The following is a 19806-nucleotide window of genomic DNA, read 5'->3' on the forward strand; positions in this document are numbered from 1 at the left end:
TCCATCCATCCATCCATCCATCTGTCTATCCGTCTATCCCATTTGTCCGTCCATCCATCCATCCATGTATCCACTCACCCATTCCTCAAGTGGAGATGCTGACCATCTTTGTGTTACTGCTGAATAGAGCACTGGTTCTCAATCCTGGCTGCACACTGAAGTTATCTGGGGAGCTTTAGAAAGGACTGATGCTTGGGTCCCAGATGGGTCCCCCTCCCAGAGATTCTGACCTAATCAGTCTGGAGTGTTTAGAGCTTCAGGGGAGCATAGTGGGTAGTCATTGTTGACTCCCACTTGTGTGGACAGAACTTCATTTGCTTTCCTGATGGCTCTGAATCACCTGAAGAACTTTCAGAAAATGCCCGTGTCTGGACCTCATGCCCAGAGATCCAACCTGATTGGTCTAAAGTGAAGACCCTGGTATTGGCTGGTTTTAAGGCTCCCTAAACACTTCTGATACATAGTTGGAGATATAACCCGCTGGTATCTGACTTTGAACCTAGTGTTCAGCCACTTGAAGCTGTGTGGTATTGAACCAATTACGTGACCCTCCTGAATTTCAATTACTCTATTTATAGAAGAGTAGTCCTAGGAGTTTCTGCACACAGGGTCCCAGGAAGTGCTCTGTGACCCGTAACACCCTAGTCACCGTGGGGTTTCCCATTGGTTTTGGCCTTGCCCTGCGCACTGTGTGCCCATTTCCCCCTTCCTCTGACCTCGAAACTCATGCCCATGCACCCACCCAGGTCACACCCAGCTCAGAATCCTGTAGCAGCCACCCGGTCCTTGGCTCAGAGACCCAGCTGCTTAGACCTACGGAGCAGGCCCTGCGCCTTTCCCACAACCACTCGGCTTCGGAGTGTGGTCCACAGACCAGTGGCATCCGTAGCCCCCAAGAGCCTGTTAGAAATGCAGCACCTCCCCACCCAAATCAGGATATGCATTTTCACAAACGCCCGCGGTGCAGCAGCTGTCTGAGAACATAGCATCATGTCCACATACGATCTCCTTTCCCTCCCCGGCGCTGCTGGAAGGTAGGCCCGGCAGATACTCGGGATGAGCAGAGCGGGAGCCAGCTCAGCGACCCGCCTAGGATCCGCGCGCTGTCGGTTGACATCGCTGAGCCTAGGCAACAAGCTTCCAGCTTTGCCATCCAAATCCTTGTGAATTAGATTTTAATTTGATAAGGCTGCTGATACTAATGCTGATCAAAAGAGAAAGACTTTTTTTCCCTCTTTTTTTTCTTTTTATTCAGTTATCATTCTGCCAACAGGATATGGATGCAGAAAAAAAAAAATGTATCCTTAGCTGACTCCGGCCCAAGTATTAGCCGGTAACTTCCAAATAGGAGGAAGGGAAGGCACTATCCAGGCTATCAATATGTCCTTCTCTTAGCCAACATTTGATGGGCACCTCCTTGTGGGCCTCCTTCTCTTACAGAAACAGTGTTACAGACTGGAGCTGGAAACCTGAGCTCACACCACAGTCTTGCTGCTTGTTAGCTGTATGTATGACCTGGGGCAGGTTACTTAACCTCTCTGTGACTCAGTTTCCTCCTCTGTAAAGTGGGGAATCAGAATAGCAACTGCTCTGAGAATGTTAGAGAGTGGATAATACGTAAGGCCTTTAGAACAGATCCTAGCACACAGGAAATGCTCAGTGTGTGTTAGCGATTAGACTCCTGCGGGCCACATGCCCGCAGGCAAAGGCCTATAATCTGTTTCTACAGGAGAGCGAGGCTCTGCCTGCATCACAGGTATCAAAAAACAGAAAAACAACAGCAACAAAAATCCCAAAAATAGTAGCTTCTTTTTTTTTTTTTTTTAATTTTTTTTTTTTCAACGTTTATTTATTTTGGGACAGAGAGAGACAGAGCATGAACGGGGGAGGGGCAGAGAGAGAGGGAGACACAGAATCGGAAACAGGCTCCAGGCTCTGAGCCATCAGCCCAGAGCCTGACGCGGGGCTCGAACTCACGGACCGCGAGATCGTGACCTGGCTGAAGTCGGACGCTTAACCGACTGCGCCACCCAGGCGCCCCAATAGTAGCTTCTTTATGTTGCTGATAAACTCCCTAAGGATATAAGTTCTTGGGTCGGTGTCTGAGCATTTTGGCCTGGGCTGCTGGATCTATAATGTTCACATGGCATCATGAGTGTCAGACTGGTAGGGTCCTGGGAAGGACCCCAGAGGTCACCAGAATCAATCTCCTGGGATGTTTGACCAAAAAAGCTATGCTGAGATCGGGGCACCTGGATGGCTCAGTTGGTGAAGTGTCCGACTTCGGCTCAGGTCACGATCCTGAGGTTTGTGGGTTCGAGCCCCGCGTCTGGCTCTGTGCTGAGAGCTCAGAGCCTGGAGCCTGCTTCAGAGTCTGTGTCTCCCTCTCTCTCTGCCGCTCCCTCGCTCTCTCAAAAATAAATAAACATTAAAAAAGTTTATAAATAAGCTGTGCCAAGAGCAATGTGGGGGCTTGTAGATAATTATGCCTGCAGCTTGCATTCATGAGCACTTACTATGTTCCGGCTGCTGTTTTAAGTACTCTACATGTTTTACTTAATCCTCACAGCAGCTCCATTAAGTTCCGTGTCCCAGGAGGACCCTGTGCCCATAGTCTGCTGCTCTGAGAGGCTGAGTCAAGTTCTAGCCGAGGCACCTGTCAAGTTCCCTGCTACACTCTCGGAGCAAAGGGGACCGCTCGCCTCCCATCTGCGCCCCTCTGCCCGTGCTCGCCTCTTTCCACTGCTGTCTTTCTTTGAATATACATCTGGAGGTTGTGCTGTCACTATTGAGCGGCAAGGACTCACCTCGCTACCTCAGAGGTGGCTGCTGTGGTGGCTGGGTCCTTGCAGAGCAGAGCCCCTCCCGCCGGGCACACGGCCGCCCAGGGCTTATCCTCTTGCGCCCCCTAGTGGTCATGGGCCTGCCGGCTGCTGGCTGGTGCCTCTAATAGGAGGAAAGGAAGGTTCAAAGCCACTGTCCTTGGGCTAGTTACGTGGCCTTCCGGAATAAACCTCAGCATTCTTGTCTGTAACTGGGGGATCCTTATCCTTGCCCTGTTCTCACGTTGTCGGAACACAGACCCGGTCTTCAAGGGCTCTCAGTCCGGCCTGGGACTGTGCCTTGTGATTAGCTCCTTAAAGACCGAAGCACGGGGGCAGTGGAGCACGGAGGAGGGGCCCGGTGGGGGTGGGGAAGATCGGGGAGGGCACCACACAGCCCAGCCAGTAAGGGTGAGTAGGACTGGCAGACAGAGGAGACGGGGTATGGAGTGTGCAAAGGCCCGGCGGAGCTGAGAGCCAGGCACGCAGGGCAGCCCGGTGCAGGGAGGTGTGTGGACGAGGCTGGAGACAGAAGCCAGGCCTGGTCCTTGGGGACCAGGGGCACCATGCCCTGGGGTCAGACTTGGTTTGAAGGCAGTGACTGGAGGGTTCGGGCCAGAGGACATCTCTGTGTGTGCATCTCAGAAAGACCCTGTCTGCCACGCAGGTGCAGAGCACAGGGGGAGGGGTGGGAGGCTAGGACAGCAGGACACGAGTGACCGGGGCCTGAGCTGGCTGTGACTGGAGCCAGCGGGAAGGAGATGGAGAGGGGGTCTGAGGAGGCAGGATTGCAGGCGTGGAGGAGGAGAAGGGAGCAGAGACTGACTCGGGGCTCTGCCGGGGCCCCGCCCGGGCGGGAAAGGCGTCCTTCCCCCGGGATTTGGGGCCTCCTAGGCACAGCAGTGCCTCCCCCCTGGTTCCCTGGGCCTCACACTCCTTCTGTCAGGTGAGCAGCTACCCTCTGAAGCTTCCGGATCCACAGTGTCCCGACTGGCTCTGGTCACTTCCTGCCCTGGGGAAGTGTCTTTTCCACGAGTCCTGTCCTAAGTGATGACATTGCGGTAGGGCGGGGCCGGGCCCATTCTAAAGTCTGACCTCCAGGGAGCCGCTCATAAAGTCAGTCTTACCTTCCAAGGTCTCTTCAATCCCCACGTCTCAGGCTCTCTGAGGCTCAGAAGCTGAGGATTCCTGTAACCTTTATTATTCCTTCGCCTTATTTTCCTAGGGCTGCGGAGGCCAGAGGCCCAGCTGACTGGGGAGGGGCAGGGGGGCGTAAGAAAGGTGGATGTTCCTCTTGGGCCATGGGCACGGATTGAATCCCTTCCCGGAAGAGCAGCCTTGGAGGAGGGCTCTCTGTGTACTAAGTGCTTTCTGTATACCACCCCGTGTCGGCCTCTCCACACCCCCATAAGGGGTGATTTTGTCCGCATCCAAGGGGCAGACACGGGAGGCTCAGAAGGACAGCCCGGTGGTCCGGCCTCCGCTCCCCGGGAGGTATGGGCACCAGGGTGGACGCAGCCCGTGGCCATCAGCAGACCTGTGCCACAGGGCGCTGACCCAGGGTGTTTCCCTTCCCAGGACGCCCTGGAGAGAACAATGGGGCGGGTGCACATGGCAAAGACGATCGAGTCCCTGAAGCTACAAATCCAGGAGGAGACCAGATGCCGACTGGCTGCCCTGTCCCGCAGCCTGGAGCTGCTGACCGTCGAGGGGAGGCTGTCCGGGCGACAGAAGGAGGAGCTGCTCGCACAGCAGCACAAGGCCTTCTGGGGAGAGGCGGAGCGCTTCGGCAGGGGTGAGTGAGCGGTGGCCTGGTCTGGGGCGCAGCCCTCCCGCGCCTGGGAGGGGGTGGTGCGGGGTGGCCCGGGCCTGGGAGGCAGTGCCTGCAAGTGTCAGGAGACGTGGAGCAGCGCCCGGGAGACTAGCACAGCCTGTGATGGCCTTTCTGCCCCCGGAACCACATCTCGTAACTTCTCTGAGGCTTGCTTGCCTTCCCCGTAAGGTAGAATTTGATACAGGCCACCCCTGGGGTCGGGGATTGCCCGCTGCGTCTACTCCCCAGTGATCCGGGCTGACGGAGGCCCCAGGGTCCTGCAGGAGAAGCGCCTGGACTATGCAGAATGCAGAGCGGGGTGGAAAGGCCCAGAAAGGACACATGCCACTCAGCTGCAGCCTGTAGCCCTACGGGGCCCTGCTTAGCAGGGCAGGTGCGGGCGGGCAGTGGTTGAGCGTGTGGGGCAGGAGAGGGAACCTGATGTGGCTAGGGCGGGCCCTGGGAGGTGCGCAGGTCAAGGTTCAAGGCACTGAGGGCATCGAAGACCCAGTCCAGGTCGCATCAGTAGAAAAAAGGAAGCCACGTCTTTCCCCTGCAGGGCACACGCTGGCCGCACCCGCTTTCCCAGGCCCTTGGCAGAAGAGCTCACGGGCGGCTCTGTGATGGCCTTTGCCTGGGGCCGTGACAGCGGCCGGGCAGAGGCTGGGGCCTCTCTGCCCTCAGGGTGTCTGCCGGGCACGGAGCCCGTGTGCTTAACAGTTTCCCCAGCGGGTTCCAACAGCCACACGGGTGTGGACACTGTCGGACCAGGGGGTGTCCAGGTATCTTGGTCCCCTCGGGCCACCGTAACAAGATGGCGCAGACCAGAGGGCTCACACGGCAGACATTCCTCCCCTCCCAGTTGTGGGGACCCTGAGGTCCAAGATCAGAGCTCCAGCCGCTCCCGAGAGACCGCGCCCTGCTCCCACGTGTCCACCTTCTCCCCGGGTCCCCACATGGCAGAGAATGAGCTTTCCTGCACCTGTTCCTCTTCTCATTAAGGCCCCGGCCCTATGGGATTAGGACCCCAGCCTCATGCACTCGCTTCAACTTAAGTGCCTCCGTCTAGGCCCCGTCTCCAAATGCAGTCACGTGGCGGGTCGGGCTTTAGTGTATCAATTTGGGGGGACGCAGTTCCGTCCATAGCACTGGGTTTCATCGCAGCCAGGGACCTGGTCCTCTGTCTGCAGTGGTTCATGTCCCCTCCACCAAGCCTGCCCGCTGCCCTGGGGAGAGGGGGCCAGAGGGCAGGCACTCAGTGATGGGACCTCAAGGACTCCAACCAGGCTGTTCCACGAGGTCTTTGTGTCACTTGGTGTCACGGCTTCTATGACCACGTGTTGGCTGGTTGGAGCTCTGGACTGTGTAGAATGAGCACATCTGGCCTTGGGGGTCATCACACACAATGGCCTGGGCTTTACCAGCGGAAAGAGGCCCCAGCAGCAGAGAGTGGCAGGGACAGGACACACAGCCCCCAGTGATCAGGCTCTGTTGAACTTGGACAAGACAGGGGAGGCAAAGAGACAGTCAGGGGGTGAAGGGAGGACCCTTGGGCAGAGGGAGGACTCTGGACACCTGGTCACACTCTTTTCTTTGCTGTCAGAGGCTAAGAGATTCTCAGACAAAACCCAAGGAAGTGTGCTTGTGTCTCAAGTGTGGAAGGGGTGTGTGTGTGTGTGTGTGTGTGTGTGTGTGTGTGTGTGTGTGTATGAAATGCTGAAGCAAACATCTCCAAGGACTGCAGACCCCTGGTAGCCTGGCCCCCATGGACTTTTCCAGCCTCTACACTCAACATCTCCCCCATTTCGGGAGAAGGATCTGGCTGCCTTCTCTGTCTCCTCTCCCCGGATCCTTGTCTGGGGTCCCACACTGCCTGTTACGCCTCATCCTTCCCACCCCACCACCCCGTCCCTCATCCACACGGCACTGATTCTCCCTAACCCTTGTCTCAACCTCTCAGGACCAAGAGCAGACTGGGAGCAGGGCTGGGTCCTGCTCCTGGGACGGTCCCAGCGCCCGGGGCTGTGCCACACTGCCGGGCTGAGTGACCGGGGGCGGGGTGGAGGGTGGTTTTAGACCCCGGCCTCTCTCCCTCCTGTAACCTCCCCCATCAAGCAGAGGCCCTGCCCTTGGGCTCATCTTCCTGGTTTTTGACTCAACTACGGTCTGAGATGTCACTGTCTCCCAGCAGACCCCGACTCTTCTATCCTGCCCTACCACCTGTCCCTCCCTGCGTCACCCCCACCTCCCTCATTTTGCCCCAGGAAAATGCTTCCTCTTCGTCAGGTTGGCCGGCCGCCCTGCATAACAGCTAAGCGAAGCCTCGTGTGGTGTCCTGAGCACTGGGCCCGAGGGGAAGTGGGGGTCCCTCAAATAATGTGGGACCAGGAGCTCCTAACACTGGCCTTTTGGAAGCACATGTGCCTGAAAGATAAAACCGTGTGGCTCGTCCTTGGTGCCGGCGGGAGACAGGAAGGTCGTGCCGGGAGAGTCACCTGCCATGTCCCGTGGCTTATTTCCATTTCAGAGTTTGTGCAGCGAGGCAAAGACCTGGTTAAAGCGTCGCTGGTCCACCAGACAGAGGGGACGGCGAAGCTGAAGCTGGCTCAAGAAGAGGAGCAGAGAGGCTTGCTGGCCGAGGCACAGCTGACCTCCGACCCGGCCGAGTTCCTCCAGGTGAACCTGCTCCTGACTCCCCACCACGTCCACGGGCACGGCCATCCCGGGAACGGCCACGTAGGTTGAGTGCTGGGGCTTGGTCCTCATGACCGAGCCAGGAAAGCCAGACACGTTGACATCTGCCAGGCACGAGGTCAGCTTCTCGCCTCCACGTGTCAGCCCGGTGACCTTGGCACGTCCAGGGGCCCCGGGGACCGTGCCTGTGAGGCTGAGTCGGCAGGACCAGGGAGGTGGCCATGCTAGAAAATGCCCTTGTCCTGACAAGGAAGGGGACGAGGAGACTCGCCGACAAGAGATAAGAGGTCACTGTCCTTGAGGGCAAGGAAGTGAGCTGTCCCTGGCACAGGCTGAAACAACCCCAGCTCAGGTTCTCAGAAGGAAGAAGACCCTGCTTTTGCCCCTGTGTTTCCCCGCTAATGGGCGGGGTGAGGTCTGCTTGTCCTTCCTGCACGGTGGTCAGGCCGTTGGGCACTGGGGCTGCCTGGAAATGGGTTGGAACACCGACTCTGCTGCTAGGGGGCCAAGTGACCTTGGATGCATCGCTCACCCCCCAGCCCTCAGCTTCCTCATCTGCACACTGGGAGTAATGGCACCTACCTCGTGGGTTGTCAGGGTCCAGCGAGACTGCTTGTCTGGTCCCTTCTGCTCTGCATTGGCCTGTGGTGGACCTCATCTCGGTGTTGCCAGGGGGATCGAGGGACAGTGACCCACGTGGTCACAGGCACGCACCACCCCCCCCCCAGGGGCACCTTGAGGGAAGCGGCAGCTCCCCAGTGAGGAGCCAGGAGAGGAGACCCCCGAGAACAGAGGAGAGGCCTTGAGGTCCCTTTAAGGTCCAGCTGCCCCCTTCCTCAAGGAGCCTCCTCCCAGGCCCCTTCCAGGCAGTAAAGTGGGGCGGGGGCTGTTTCTGTCCTCGGGAAGATGCATCAGAAATAAGAGTGAGAGAGGCTGGGGCGCCTGGGTGGCTCAGTCGGTTAAGCATCCGACTTCGGCTCAGGTCATGATCTCGCGGTCCATGAGTTCGAGCCCCGTGTCGGGCTCTGTGCCGACAGCTCGGAGCCTGGAACCTGCTTCGGATTCTGGGTCCCCCTCTCTCTCTGGCCCTCCCCCTGTTCATGCTCTGTCTCTCTCTCTGTCTCAAAAATACATCAACATTAAAAAAAATTTTAAAGAATGAGAGAGGCTACGATTGTACTGGCCCCTCTGCCAACATCGCATGGCACAGGCTGCCCAGGACCTCAGCCCAGGCCAGGCACACGCTGGTGCTCAGGAGACATGGGTGTGGGAAGAACAGGTTGGATGAGTGTGTAAAAGGTTAGATGAATACACAAGTGAATGAGAAAACAGATAATTACGTGAATAAAGGAGTGAATGAACAGATGAATGAATGAATGCAACTCTCACCCAGACCCAGTGTCCTTTCTTTTTCTGGTCCCTGCCCCTCCCTCTCAGCCCAGCTCCCGCTCCGCGCCCCCACCAGGGCCGGACAGATTCGTACCGCCTGGTCCCAGCTGCAGGGCTCCTAGAACCCCAGTAGCGTGGGTTCCCCGTCTTCCAGGGAAACTTCCTTGTCCTTAAAGACTCAGTGCACACAAGGAGTTTTCCCCTGTGGACCCTCCCTGAGAGGAATCTTTCCCTCTGTCGCTATGACCTGCCATGCCTCCCTGATCGTGTCTGGGACCCCCTGATGCACCCCTGTGTCTGCTCCCTGCCCTTCTCTGGGCTCCTCAGGGCGGTGCCCAGCCACGTGGTCAGGGTGAGCCTGGCTGGTCACTGACCACACTGACCTCTCATGGCCTGTCTGGACCGGCCCTGCCAGGCGGTGGGCTCCACTGGGTGGTCTCCCAGAGCCTGGGTGGTTGTCCCCAGCAGTTTAGTCACAGAATGATGTCTGGGTGGCTTGTGGCCAGGCGACCAAATTTGCAAACTGCAGCCACGTGATATCCCTGTGTCTCTGGTTTCACGTATATACATTTTTTGAAGTTGGTTTATTTATTTGAGGTGGGGCAGGGGAGGAGAAGAGAGAGAGGGAGAGAGAGAATCCCAAGCAGGCTCTGCGCCGACAATGGAGAGCCCAATGTGGGCTCGAACTCACGAACCTCGAGATCATGACCTGAGCCGAAGTCAGACGCTTAACTGACTGAGCCCCCCAGGTGCCCCTCCTTGTATATAAATCAGGGATGGATATCCTTCAGATCTGAGAGGCAGGGGTCCTTTTTTCTAGAAAAAAAAATCAGCATTGTCTCGTGGGATTGATTCAGCCCCTGTTTTACTCACAGGCTTTTCATGAAGTCCTGGAGAGACAGAGGTTGGCCCAGAGTTACCTGGAGGAACAGGAGGACGTCAGGACCACCGAGGCCATGGCTGTGCTCTGCCAGGTATGTGGCATCACGGAGGGACCTTCAGAGAACCCTTAGGATCTGCGTGTGCGTGGGAATCTCACATCCTCCAGCCCAGGGCCCCAGAGATGCAGGTTTGGGTCCAGCCCCGGCCCTCTGGCTGGGCACACGCCCGCCATGGGTCCCTCCCCACCTCATATACCAGAAAATCGTCTGTTTTCTGTGGAGCTCAGGGCTCTTTCTTCCAAATGTCCCTAGAGGCAACGGCCTTTGGAAGTGAGTTCACCCAGGATGGAAAGTAGGCCGGCTTTTGTGGGTGTCGTCAGGGTAGAGCCTTGATGAGGAGGGAGTGCGAGGCCTGGCTTGGAGTGCCGGCACCCCCCCGCCCCTTTCTCACTGGACAACATCATGCAGTTCCGGAGGAGCGGGTGGGGGGGGATCCCCGCTTGCCTGGAGGGCTGGCTTTGGGAGAACAGGCGTGCGCACGCGCCCTCCGGAGTGACAGGGGCTCCCGGGGATATGGTGATCACTGAGACACAGAGCGCCTGCCTCGGGTACACACCCTGAGCTGCTGGAAAGGCAGAAATGCAGACGTGTCGTCGCAAAGGAAGTTGACAAGTGCCATCGTGATAGGTAGTGCGTGAAGGGTCGACGCCAGACCCAAAGTGCCTGGGTCGGCGTCCTGGCTCTTCCCTTTCCTCACTGTGTGGCCTCCAGACTTCCCTGGGCCTCTCTGGTTCCCTGTTTCCCCGCCTGGGCTATGGGAACAATGACAGCCCTTCTTCTTGGGAGTGGCGTGAACACCGAATACACGGGGGGTTGGGGGGGACCCTGAGGCAGCCGCGGGCATCTGGGACACACCCCCTCGGGGCTGGCTCCCCTTGTAACATCCCGCTTTCAGGTACAGGGAGGGGGCATGAGGGATGCCCTGGGGTTCAGGCCAGGTCGAAGACAACTGTCTGCAGGAAGTGATGCCTGAGCCAAGCCTTAAGGGAGGAGACAGGCCCTGGGGACGAGGAGTTGGGGGGACATCCCAGGCCCAGAAAAACGTGTGAAGGCGGGAAGTGCAAACCCTCACCGTCGTGGCAGCTATACTGGGTGAATAGGGTCTGTATGAGTCAGTTCAGCTGCCGTAACAAAGTGCCCCAGACAGGCGAGCTTAAACAGAGGATGTCTATATATCATCATATATACCGTTTTGGGGGCCAGAAGTCCAAGATCAAGGTGGGGGCGTGGTTGGGTTCTGTTGAGGACCCTCTTCCTGGTTTGCAGGTGGCCGCCTTCTCGCTGTGTCCTCACTTGGCCTTTCCTCTGTGCTCATGGCGAGAAAGAGTACTCTGGTGTCTTCCTCGTGTTAGGACATCAGCCCTGTCAGCTGAGGGCATCTCTTATAACCCCACTTAACCTGCGGTATCTCCTTGAGGGCCATCTCCAGGTGCAGTCACATTGGGGTTAGGGCTTCTGTGTTTGAACTTGGGGGACACAATCCTATTCATAACAGCATCCCCCCAAATTTCAAGTTCCCCTGGAATCTCCGAATGTGACCTTGTTTGGCAATAGGGTCTTTGAAGATGTAATTGGTTGAGATGAGACCATAGTGACTTAGAGGGGCCCTGGATCCAATGACGGGCGTCCTCATGAGAAGGGAGAAGGCCACATGAAGATGATGGCAAATGCTGAGCGAGGCAGCCACACGCCTGGAGCACCGGGGGCCACCAGAGCTGGAGGAGGTGGCAAGGACCCTCCTGTAGAGCCTTTGGAGGGAGTGCTGCCCTCCAAGTGCTGCCCGACATCTTGGTCTCTGCCTTCTGCCTTCACAGCCGTGAGAGAATCCGTTTCTGTTGTTTAAAGTCACATGGTTTATGGGATTTTGCTATGGCGGCCACAGGAAACTGATACAGAAGCCGATCTTTGTTCCAGGCAAGCTACTGTCTTAAGTGCTTTCTGAGTATTTGATCACTTAATCCAAATGAGAAACCTGTGTGGTGAAAACTGCATTTTCCTTCCTATGCAGATGTGGAGCTGGGAAGGGTTCTCTCGAAAAATGTGCAGGGTGGGATTCAATTAGTCAAAGTCCCAGACCCCCCAGGCAGGAAACGAACAACCTTGTCAGGACTCAGATCCCTGCGCGGGGAGTGAGAAAGCTGAGTCCCAGGCCCGCCCTGGATGCTAACAATGCTGTGTGACTTGCGTTGGTCACACAGCCTCCCTGTGCTGGCCCCACCGTCCTGCTCAGGTTCTAGAGTCAACGAGTAGTGAAGACAGGATTTAAAAGAAGTCCTTCTACCTTCGGTGCTGATGTTCTTGCCACGAAGCATGTTGCTCAGTGTGGGGGCCGTGCAGTAGTGACATCCTGGCTGTGGAGCCAGACGGCCTGGGTTCTAATCCCAGCCAGGCTGTTCGCCAGTTACGTGATCAGGAACAGCTTGTCTGACTTGTGCCTCGGTTTCCTCCATCCCAACGACATTCCGATGCGGCAGAGTTTGAGAACCGCTGTCTTGGAGGGGGTGGGGTGGTCCAGTGAGCTCACACTCGTGGGGCAGCTGCTCTGAATGCCCCGCCCCACGGCCCCCGACCCCCCCCCCCGGCAGGCTGACACTCCCTCTCTTGAGCTGGGACTGGAGGCGAAGATCTTTCAACCGAACCCACTTTCCTTCTCCATAAAGCAAGGACGAAACGCCCGCCGGTCGTTGCTGCCGGAGGAACGGGCAGCGCATAGGGAAGTGCCTGGCCAGTCTCCGTGGCTGCCAGAATTACATTCGCTTCAATAGAGGTCTGTGGTGACACCGAAGTGACCACAGCCCCATCCCTCCAGTGGCGTCCTTACGATGTTATGCATTTGGTTTTCCTGCGCTTGGGTCTGGTTGCCGGGCCTGTGAGAGCTCGGGCTGCGATCAAAGACCCCCTTTATTCTAGCATCAGGAGAGGCTGTCCGGTGCGAACCAGGCGTGATACCTGCTGGCCTCTGTGCCTCGTGAGGCGGTCCTTGGAGACGCACGGCACAAGAAGGCGCTTGACTCCGTGCACCTGCGTAGCTGCTTGTCAAGGACGTAACCAAAGTCCTGTGCCAGCTTGTCTCCCAGAGTTAGTCCAGCCGTGTTTCCTCGGATCCATGGTTTTTAATGTTTATTTATTTATTCATTTTGAGAGAGAGTGAGCGAGAGTGAGTGGGGGAGGGGCAGAGAGAGAGAGACAGATTGAGAATCCCAAGCAGGCTCCGTGCTCTCAGCACAGAGCCCGACACGGGGCTCAGTCTCTGGAACTGTGACATCATGACCTGAGCCGAAATCAAGAGTCAGACGGTTAACTGACTGAGCCACCCGGGTGCCCCCTCAGACTCTTTTTGTCAGCTCATGTTGAACCCTTTGGTTCCAGATAACTTTGGTTTCTTTTATGTTCCTTCATTGTGGAAATCGTTGCCTTTGGCTATTGGGAACTGCTTTTCTGGTATTTCCGGAAGGAGAGGTTGAAGCCCTCAGGTGGAGTAGAGAGAAGCTGATTGAGCCAGTTAAATGCTGGCAGAGCCATTCCTCGCTGGGTGACCTCGGGCAAGAGCCTTCACCTCTCTGAGCTCACCTCCTCGTCTGCAGAACGGAGACGGAGAACGTTATCGACCATTGTGGCAGCAGGAGAGCAGGGCTGGGGCCTAGGGCCCAGCACACAGTAGGTGCTCAGTAAATACCTCCTGGCTACCCGACTGCTGAGCACACTGAGCAGGGGGTCTCAGGCCCCAGGCTGAGGAGCACAGCTCTTGCCGCAGAGTGTGAATCTGGCTTCCTTGCTGACTCGTGGGGGAGTTTGTTCGTTCCTTTTCATTCAGTATTACTGAGCCCTGTTTTGTGCAACTTAGTCAGCTGCAAACCAAATAAATAAAGTGCTCATCTTTGCAAAGCTCCGGGGCCAGCGACAAGCTCGGGGATCCAGCAGCAGCACGGGGGCCAATGCGGCCGCCGCGGGAGGGCAGAGGAGCGGGACGTGGGCCGAGGTCGCACAGCCTCCACCCGCAGGGCCCTGCAATCCATCTGAAGACATCTGCACTGACATCGGAGCGGCACGGGAAGCCACTGGCATGTTTTGAGTAGGGAAGTGACTTGGCTCATGTTTTGTGAGGATCCCTCTGGCTTCTGTGCAGGGAAGGCACTGTGGGGGGGCAGAGGTGGAGGCGGGGACCTGGGGACGCATTGCGGTGGTCCGGGCAGGAGACCATGGGGGCCTGCACTGGGATGGCGCGGGTGGGGGCGGCGAGAAGTCTGGGTCGGGCTCTGTTTTGATGGTCAGCATCTCATCTCCTTTGTTCCGACGGGAATAATAAGCTTTCTCCACAGGACTAGCTATTCAGAGGCTTAAACAAGCTCGCACATTCGTCAGGCCCATGGTGAGCATTCAAAACATATTATCGCGACCGCGGTCATCATCACTGCCTGCCCGGGAGGCTGTGTGAGCACAGAACATACGCAGGACATGATGTGCCTTGCGGTCTGGCTGGCTCTTCCGCAGACCCAGGCACCGGGAGTCGTCATCTCCCCTCTCTGGGCAGGACGTCGATCATGATGTGACAGGCACGGAGGCTGTGCGATAAATTCGATGACCACCTGAGGGTTCTCAGGCTGCAGAGAAAAGCGCATGTTTCTAAATTCTCACCATTGCTCGGCCTTTAAACAAATGGCACATTCTCGGTGAGACTGAGACAGTGGCCGCTGAAGAACACGTCTTGGTGCTTTGTGGAGAGACGGCTGGAACGAGCCCAGAGTCGTCCTGGTAGTGATGGGCACACGGCTGGGCTGCCACCGTCCCCTTCCAGGGTGCCGCGTCGACCTACTTGTTGATTTGGATCTCACTCCGGACTGTCCCACCCGTGCTGGGTCTGCTGAGGAGTGCGGTAGGACGGCAGCCTGCCCAGCCTGAGCCCTCTCTCAGCTTCCGAGTCTCCCCCCGAGAGTCAGGGCTGAAGAAAATAAAAGCAAAAATGAAACTGTCCTCAAAGAAGGCAGCAGTGACCATTCTAGGCGCCCAGGGAGCGTTCGGGAGGAATCCCCAGACACCCTCAAGCCTGACACCAAATGCAAGTTTGGGGGTCCCCAAGTCCTCGAGAAGGACTCCACGGAAAGCTGTTCTGCCCACGGTTACGGTTTATTCCGGCACAAGCATGCAGAGCACAGTCAGCACGTGGGGCAGAATCCAGGGCTCCCATCCCGACCCTTTCAGGTGTCCTTTCCCACCGAGTGTGGACGGCACTGACCCCTCGCGGCATCACGCGCTGCGTGTGGCCGGCCGCGGAAGCCCGCCTGTGCCGTGGTCCGCAGTTTACCGGGGCTCAGCCACGCGGACCTGCCTGACCTCAAGCCCCAGCCCCGCCGGAGGATGTGCTGATGCCACATGGCCAGCTCTTTGCTTCGAGGCTCAGGAGTGGCTTTTAATTTCGCGCTATAGCGAGCATCAGTACTTTAAAGTCCCCGTCCTATAATTACGCCCCCGGGGGTACCTGAGGGCTTGTTTTTGATGGCTGTTGCCTGTGGGGTCTTTGGTGATGTTGTCTTATCTCCTTGTGTGCCTCTTTGTTTTTTTATTATATGCCTTATTCCAGACGTGTACATTTATTTGTGAAAGTATTTTCAGGCATACAGTTATGTCCTCCAAAGAGGATTTGCCTTTGCTTCTGCCAGATGACTGGGCCTCTGGGGCTCAAGGTGACCTTAATTTGAGGTCAGGGCCTGAAATGTCCTGGGCCACCCCCATGAACTGACTCTGGGCTGCAGCTGTTTAAACCAGTCAGAGCCTGTTCCCTTCCATTGCATTCATGGCGGAGCTTTTTGGGTTCTGACGCTAAGCATGCAGGACCCACCCCTGGGGAGCCATGAGCTCCCTTTTGAGCTGGTGGCCATCAGAAGTCCTGTCGGGTGCTCAGCTGTCTCCCCTGGATGGACCCGCTCCCCATGGCTAAGCACAGCCCCAGAGCTGGGCACGCTTCTCTGACTGTGCCTTCTTCACGACCTCTGCTCGTGTTCTCCTCGCTGTCTTGTTGGCTCTTGGGACTTTCATGATCGTTTAATAAGCCTTTTGTCCAGCTTTGTTTTTCATTCATTCTCAGAGGGAGGACTGGTCCAAATGAGCTGTTTGTCCATTATCGGTAGCCTCTCTAAACCTTCGAAAGGCTGTGGGTCACTTATGCCCCCGTCGTGATCACTGTATTCTGAACAAACTCCAGCTTGGCTATGAGCTCCTTAAAGCAGGACATTCATTGGGTTTAATTAACACCGACTTCAATTCAATTTAACTTCTATTCATTGAACACACCAGGTATGACCTAGGTACACCATTCCAGGTGCTGAGAATGTTTATTTTTCTTTCAAAAAGAGAGTATGCTCTCCTTGTAGCATACTGGTTATGAGCACGAGTCCGACCGTCCAGTGGCCAGGACCCACTCTCTACAAACCATGTCCGGTTACTTTCCTGATCAGTGCCTTAGTTTCCTCATCTGAAATAATGGTAGTTATAATAGAACATCACCATTGCACTGTTACCAGGATTGAAAGAGATTATACAAGAAGAGTGTTCATGGCATCCCCTGGTATATGGTAGGAATTCATAATTATTAGCAGTTATAGCGTTTTACCTGCTGTGTGCCAGGCGCTATGTCAGGCCCTACAGATGCTTAGGTAGTAAGACAAGACTGTTAAGAAACTTCCTGGTCTCGTCCTTGAGAAGGACAATGACACAGCCAGTGACCACAAAGGGAGGCAGGTGCCAGAGGGGCAGCAGAGGAAGGGTTCCTCTTTGGTGCCCCCCAAACCATGCTCAGGTTTGATCATTTGGTGGGAGGACTTGTAAGATTCAGCACAGAACTCACTTATGCTAAATTTCAGTGAAGACATTCAAAGCAGAATCGGCGAAGGGAACAGGTGCACGGGGCGAGCCAAGTCCAGAAGAAACCGAGAGCAGGCTTCCAGAATCCTCTCCCAGCGGAGCTGTGCATAATTCCACCCCTGCAGTGTGATAACCTGTGTGGATTGGTGTCACCAGGGGAGCTCTCCTGAGCTTAGGAGTCCAAGGATTTTGAGGGGGGGGGTCAGTCACATGGGTGCTGTTTACCTGGTCTGCACCGAGGTTCCAGAACCCCAGAAGGAAGGAGGTGTTCAGCCTAAATCACACTGAGTCCAATCAAACCCTGCAGTCAGGAAGGCCTTCCCCGAAGAGGAGACCGCAACTTGAGTTTTGGGACATGTGTGGGGAGTTCCTAGGCAGAGATTGCAGAATGGGCATTGGACATCACGTCCGTGCGTGATACATTCAGGTACTGAACCCAGGTGTTTGGTCCAGGAGGACGCAAGATGTTGGTGCGATCTGAGTATCATGTGGCCCCCGCTTGCAGAGAACTGTGGTTTGGGGGAGGGGTGACAAATAAATTGTAGTTTCAGTGCCCTGGGCAGCTGACCAAAGAGCTGTGGGAAGCCAGGGTCAGAGATAGCCACGTTAGTCTGAGCCACCCAGGGAGTGCTTCACAGAGAAGGGGTTATTTTGCAGGGGTTTTGCAGGATGAAGAGGAGTCCACTCCAGGAATGAAAGTGTTTGGATTTGGGACAAGGGGAGTGGCTTGAAAAAGCCTCTGTGTCATGAAACATGCCACAAGATGCCATTTATGTGGATAACGCACATGAAAGCCACATTTATGAACATAATATGTAGTGAGGGTGTAGAAATCCAAGCTGGAAAGAGAGATGTTGAGGTCATGGGGATGGATGTCTCTGAGGATGCTGGGAGGGAGGGGGAAAAGAACGACAGGAGGAACATTAAGGATTCCAATTTCACCTGTAAACTTTAGTATTTTTAATCTACCAAAAAAAAGAATCTGAGTGGTGGAATCACAGGTGTTTAATATATTATCATACATGTGTTTTTTGGTTTGCCTCAATTTAAAGAAATACATTTTTGGGAAAAGACTGGAGTGGGCGAGGTGGGCTGAAGGGAACATAAGGGTGGAAAGTGGGGCAGGACCTCCCAGCAGCCCTGCTAGGTGACCCTGATAGCGACCGGAAGAGAGGGGTTCCAGGTTATTTGAGCTGGAATTATAATAAGATCTGTGGCTTATGCAAATAACCGGCCTAAGTGTGGGGGGTGGAGGGAGGCTGAGAGGCCAGGGGTGGTAAAAATAATCTGGAGGGAGGTTCAGAGGGGTCACCAGAGAGTCAGGGCCTGTGGGGCAGAGGGCAGGACTGGGTCGGGGTGAACGGGCTGGAAGGCAGCAGGTGTTTCCTGTGTGTGTGTGTGTGTGTGTGTGTGTGTGTGTGTGTGTGTGTGTCTGTGGCTTGAGAGCTCCCTCCGCTGGGTTTGCTCTCTGTCTTGTGGGAAGCCCACGGCCCTGCCCAGAGTGAGACCACGACTTATAACTCCATCATGTGGCTCTCGGCTTCAGGAGCTGTACCGCAGCACCATGGAAACGTTCCAGAAGTTTGTGGACGTCCTGTTCCTTCAGACGCTCCCAGGAATGACTGGCCTGTCCCAGGCAGACTGTGAGAACTTGAGGCAGGAGGTCCAGGAGAACACAGCCTGGCAGCTGGGGAAGTCCGATCGCTTCCGGAAACAGCAGTGGGAACTTTTCCAAGATCTCCTGGAGCAAGACAAGCAGGTGGGTATTTTGTAAAACCAGGTCTGGAATCCGCATGTTTTGAGAGATTTCGTCCATGGAGCGTCCCCTAGTGCCCATGTTGGGCACGGTACCGAGATTGTGCTTGCCAGCCCCCGGCCGCCAGGGTGGGCCGGAGAGGAGAGCAGAGGCTGAGAAGTCACTAGATAATGTCTCCGGCTGATCCATCAGGAAAGGGCAGCAATGCCTGTTCTCTAGAACGACGGGAGGCCGGAAGGTGGCTTATAAGGGAGTGGACTTGGTCATGGGGGGAGGCTGCGATACACATAGAATTCCCGCTTTTCAGTACAAGTCTGTTTCAATATTAAAACCACGTATAAATGTGGTAGATAGAATAATGGCCCTCAAAGACGTCCACATCCTAATCCCCAGAACCCGTGAACGCGTCACTTAACACGGCAGAAGGGACCTTGCCGGAGTGATTCTATTAAGGGTGTTGAAATGGGGAGATTCTCCAGGTGGAGTCACCAGGTGGCCCCAGTGTAATCGCAGGGTCCTTGTAAGAGGGGAGAAGGAGGGTCAGAGACGGAGAATGAAAAGTAGTGACCTGAGCAGAGGTCGGCATGATGTGGCCACGCACCCAGCGATGCAGTCGCCTCTGGAGGCTGGAAAAGGCTGGGTGTGGATCCCCCCCCCACCCAACCCCGGAGCCTCCAGAACTGTAAGGTCATGATTTTGTGTTGTTTTAAACCACAGAATTTGTGGGAATGTGTGACAGCCGCAATAGGAAGCGAATAGACATTAATTTTATTAAAGAACAACTAACATGTGTCCGATAAAGGGGGAATTTCCAAGTGTGACAGACACCTGCGTGTCCTTTCTCTCCCTGGCCTTCCTGCACGCGAGAGGCTCTAAAACTAATGTGTTCAATATCCGGGTATCTAGCAGTGGCCGAGTCACATAGTCTTGGCCTCAAAGTGTGGTCCCTGCAAAGAGCTTCCCTTTCCCAATACCTAATACAAAAGCCAAGTGTTGCTTGGAGAAATCGCCTTCTTCAGGACTCCCCATTCTTCCTGCCCAGAGCATGTGCAGCAGGCCTGGGGTGGCCCAGCCTTCCTTTGACTCAGAGGCAGGAGAATGGAGGCTGCTCAGGATGGTAGGGACAGAGGGTGTGCGTCACTGTCCCAGCCTCGGACTGCCCCCCACCCCGTGCTTGTTATAAGAAACAACCCCTCCCCCCCCACCATCTCTTTACGATGGGTCTCCCAAGTCCAAGTACACCCATCATTACCAAAGAGCACTGGGCTGATGAAAGGAACGCAGGTTTTCCAAAGCAGCTGACTGGAGCTGTCCAAAGTACCAAGTAAGTAAGAGGAAGCATCATGCAAACACATGGCCACTCAGAGCCGCAGGGCAGCACAAGACCTAGTTTGCTATTGGACTTCCTTCTAGTTTATCTCAGTCCTCTGTCAGCTGCATCATGCTTTCTTTTCATTGGTTACTGTCTCCTGCCTTTGGCTCTAAGCTCCGGAAGGACAGCACTGCTGCTTTTCACTTTTACACTCCCTTATG

The 19806-nt window shown here is 55.8% G+C and overlaps 1 protein-coding gene across 6 annotated transcripts in view; it reads left to right on the plus strand.

The window, feature by feature from the left end:
• EVC (EvC ciliary complex subunit 1) overlaps window positions 1-19806 on the plus strand; it is a 76269-nt gene that overhangs the window by 29424 nt on the left and 27039 nt on the right. For all 6 annotated transcript variants that reach the window (XR_006711592.1, XM_045474596.1, XM_045474597.1 and 3 more), the window contains 4 exons: window positions 4401-4617; window positions 7163-7311; window positions 9594-9692; window positions 18064-18276. Coding sequence is in view for 5 of the 6 variants with exons in the window: in XM_045474596.1 (XP_045330552.1) it covers window positions 4401-4617; window positions 7163-7311; window positions 9594-9692; window positions 18064-18276 (678 nt within the window). In the remaining variant the exon portion in view is untranslated. The remainder of the gene's footprint in view (window positions 1-4400; window positions 4618-7162; window positions 7312-9593; window positions 9693-18063; window positions 18277-19806) is intronic.

This window comes from Leopardus geoffroyi, chromosome B1 (genome assembly GCF_018350155.1).
Source record: "Leopardus geoffroyi isolate Oge1 chromosome B1, O.geoffroyi_Oge1_pat1.0, whole genome shotgun sequence".
Lineage (NCBI taxonomy): Eukaryota > Metazoa > Chordata > Mammalia > Carnivora > Felidae > Leopardus > Leopardus geoffroyi.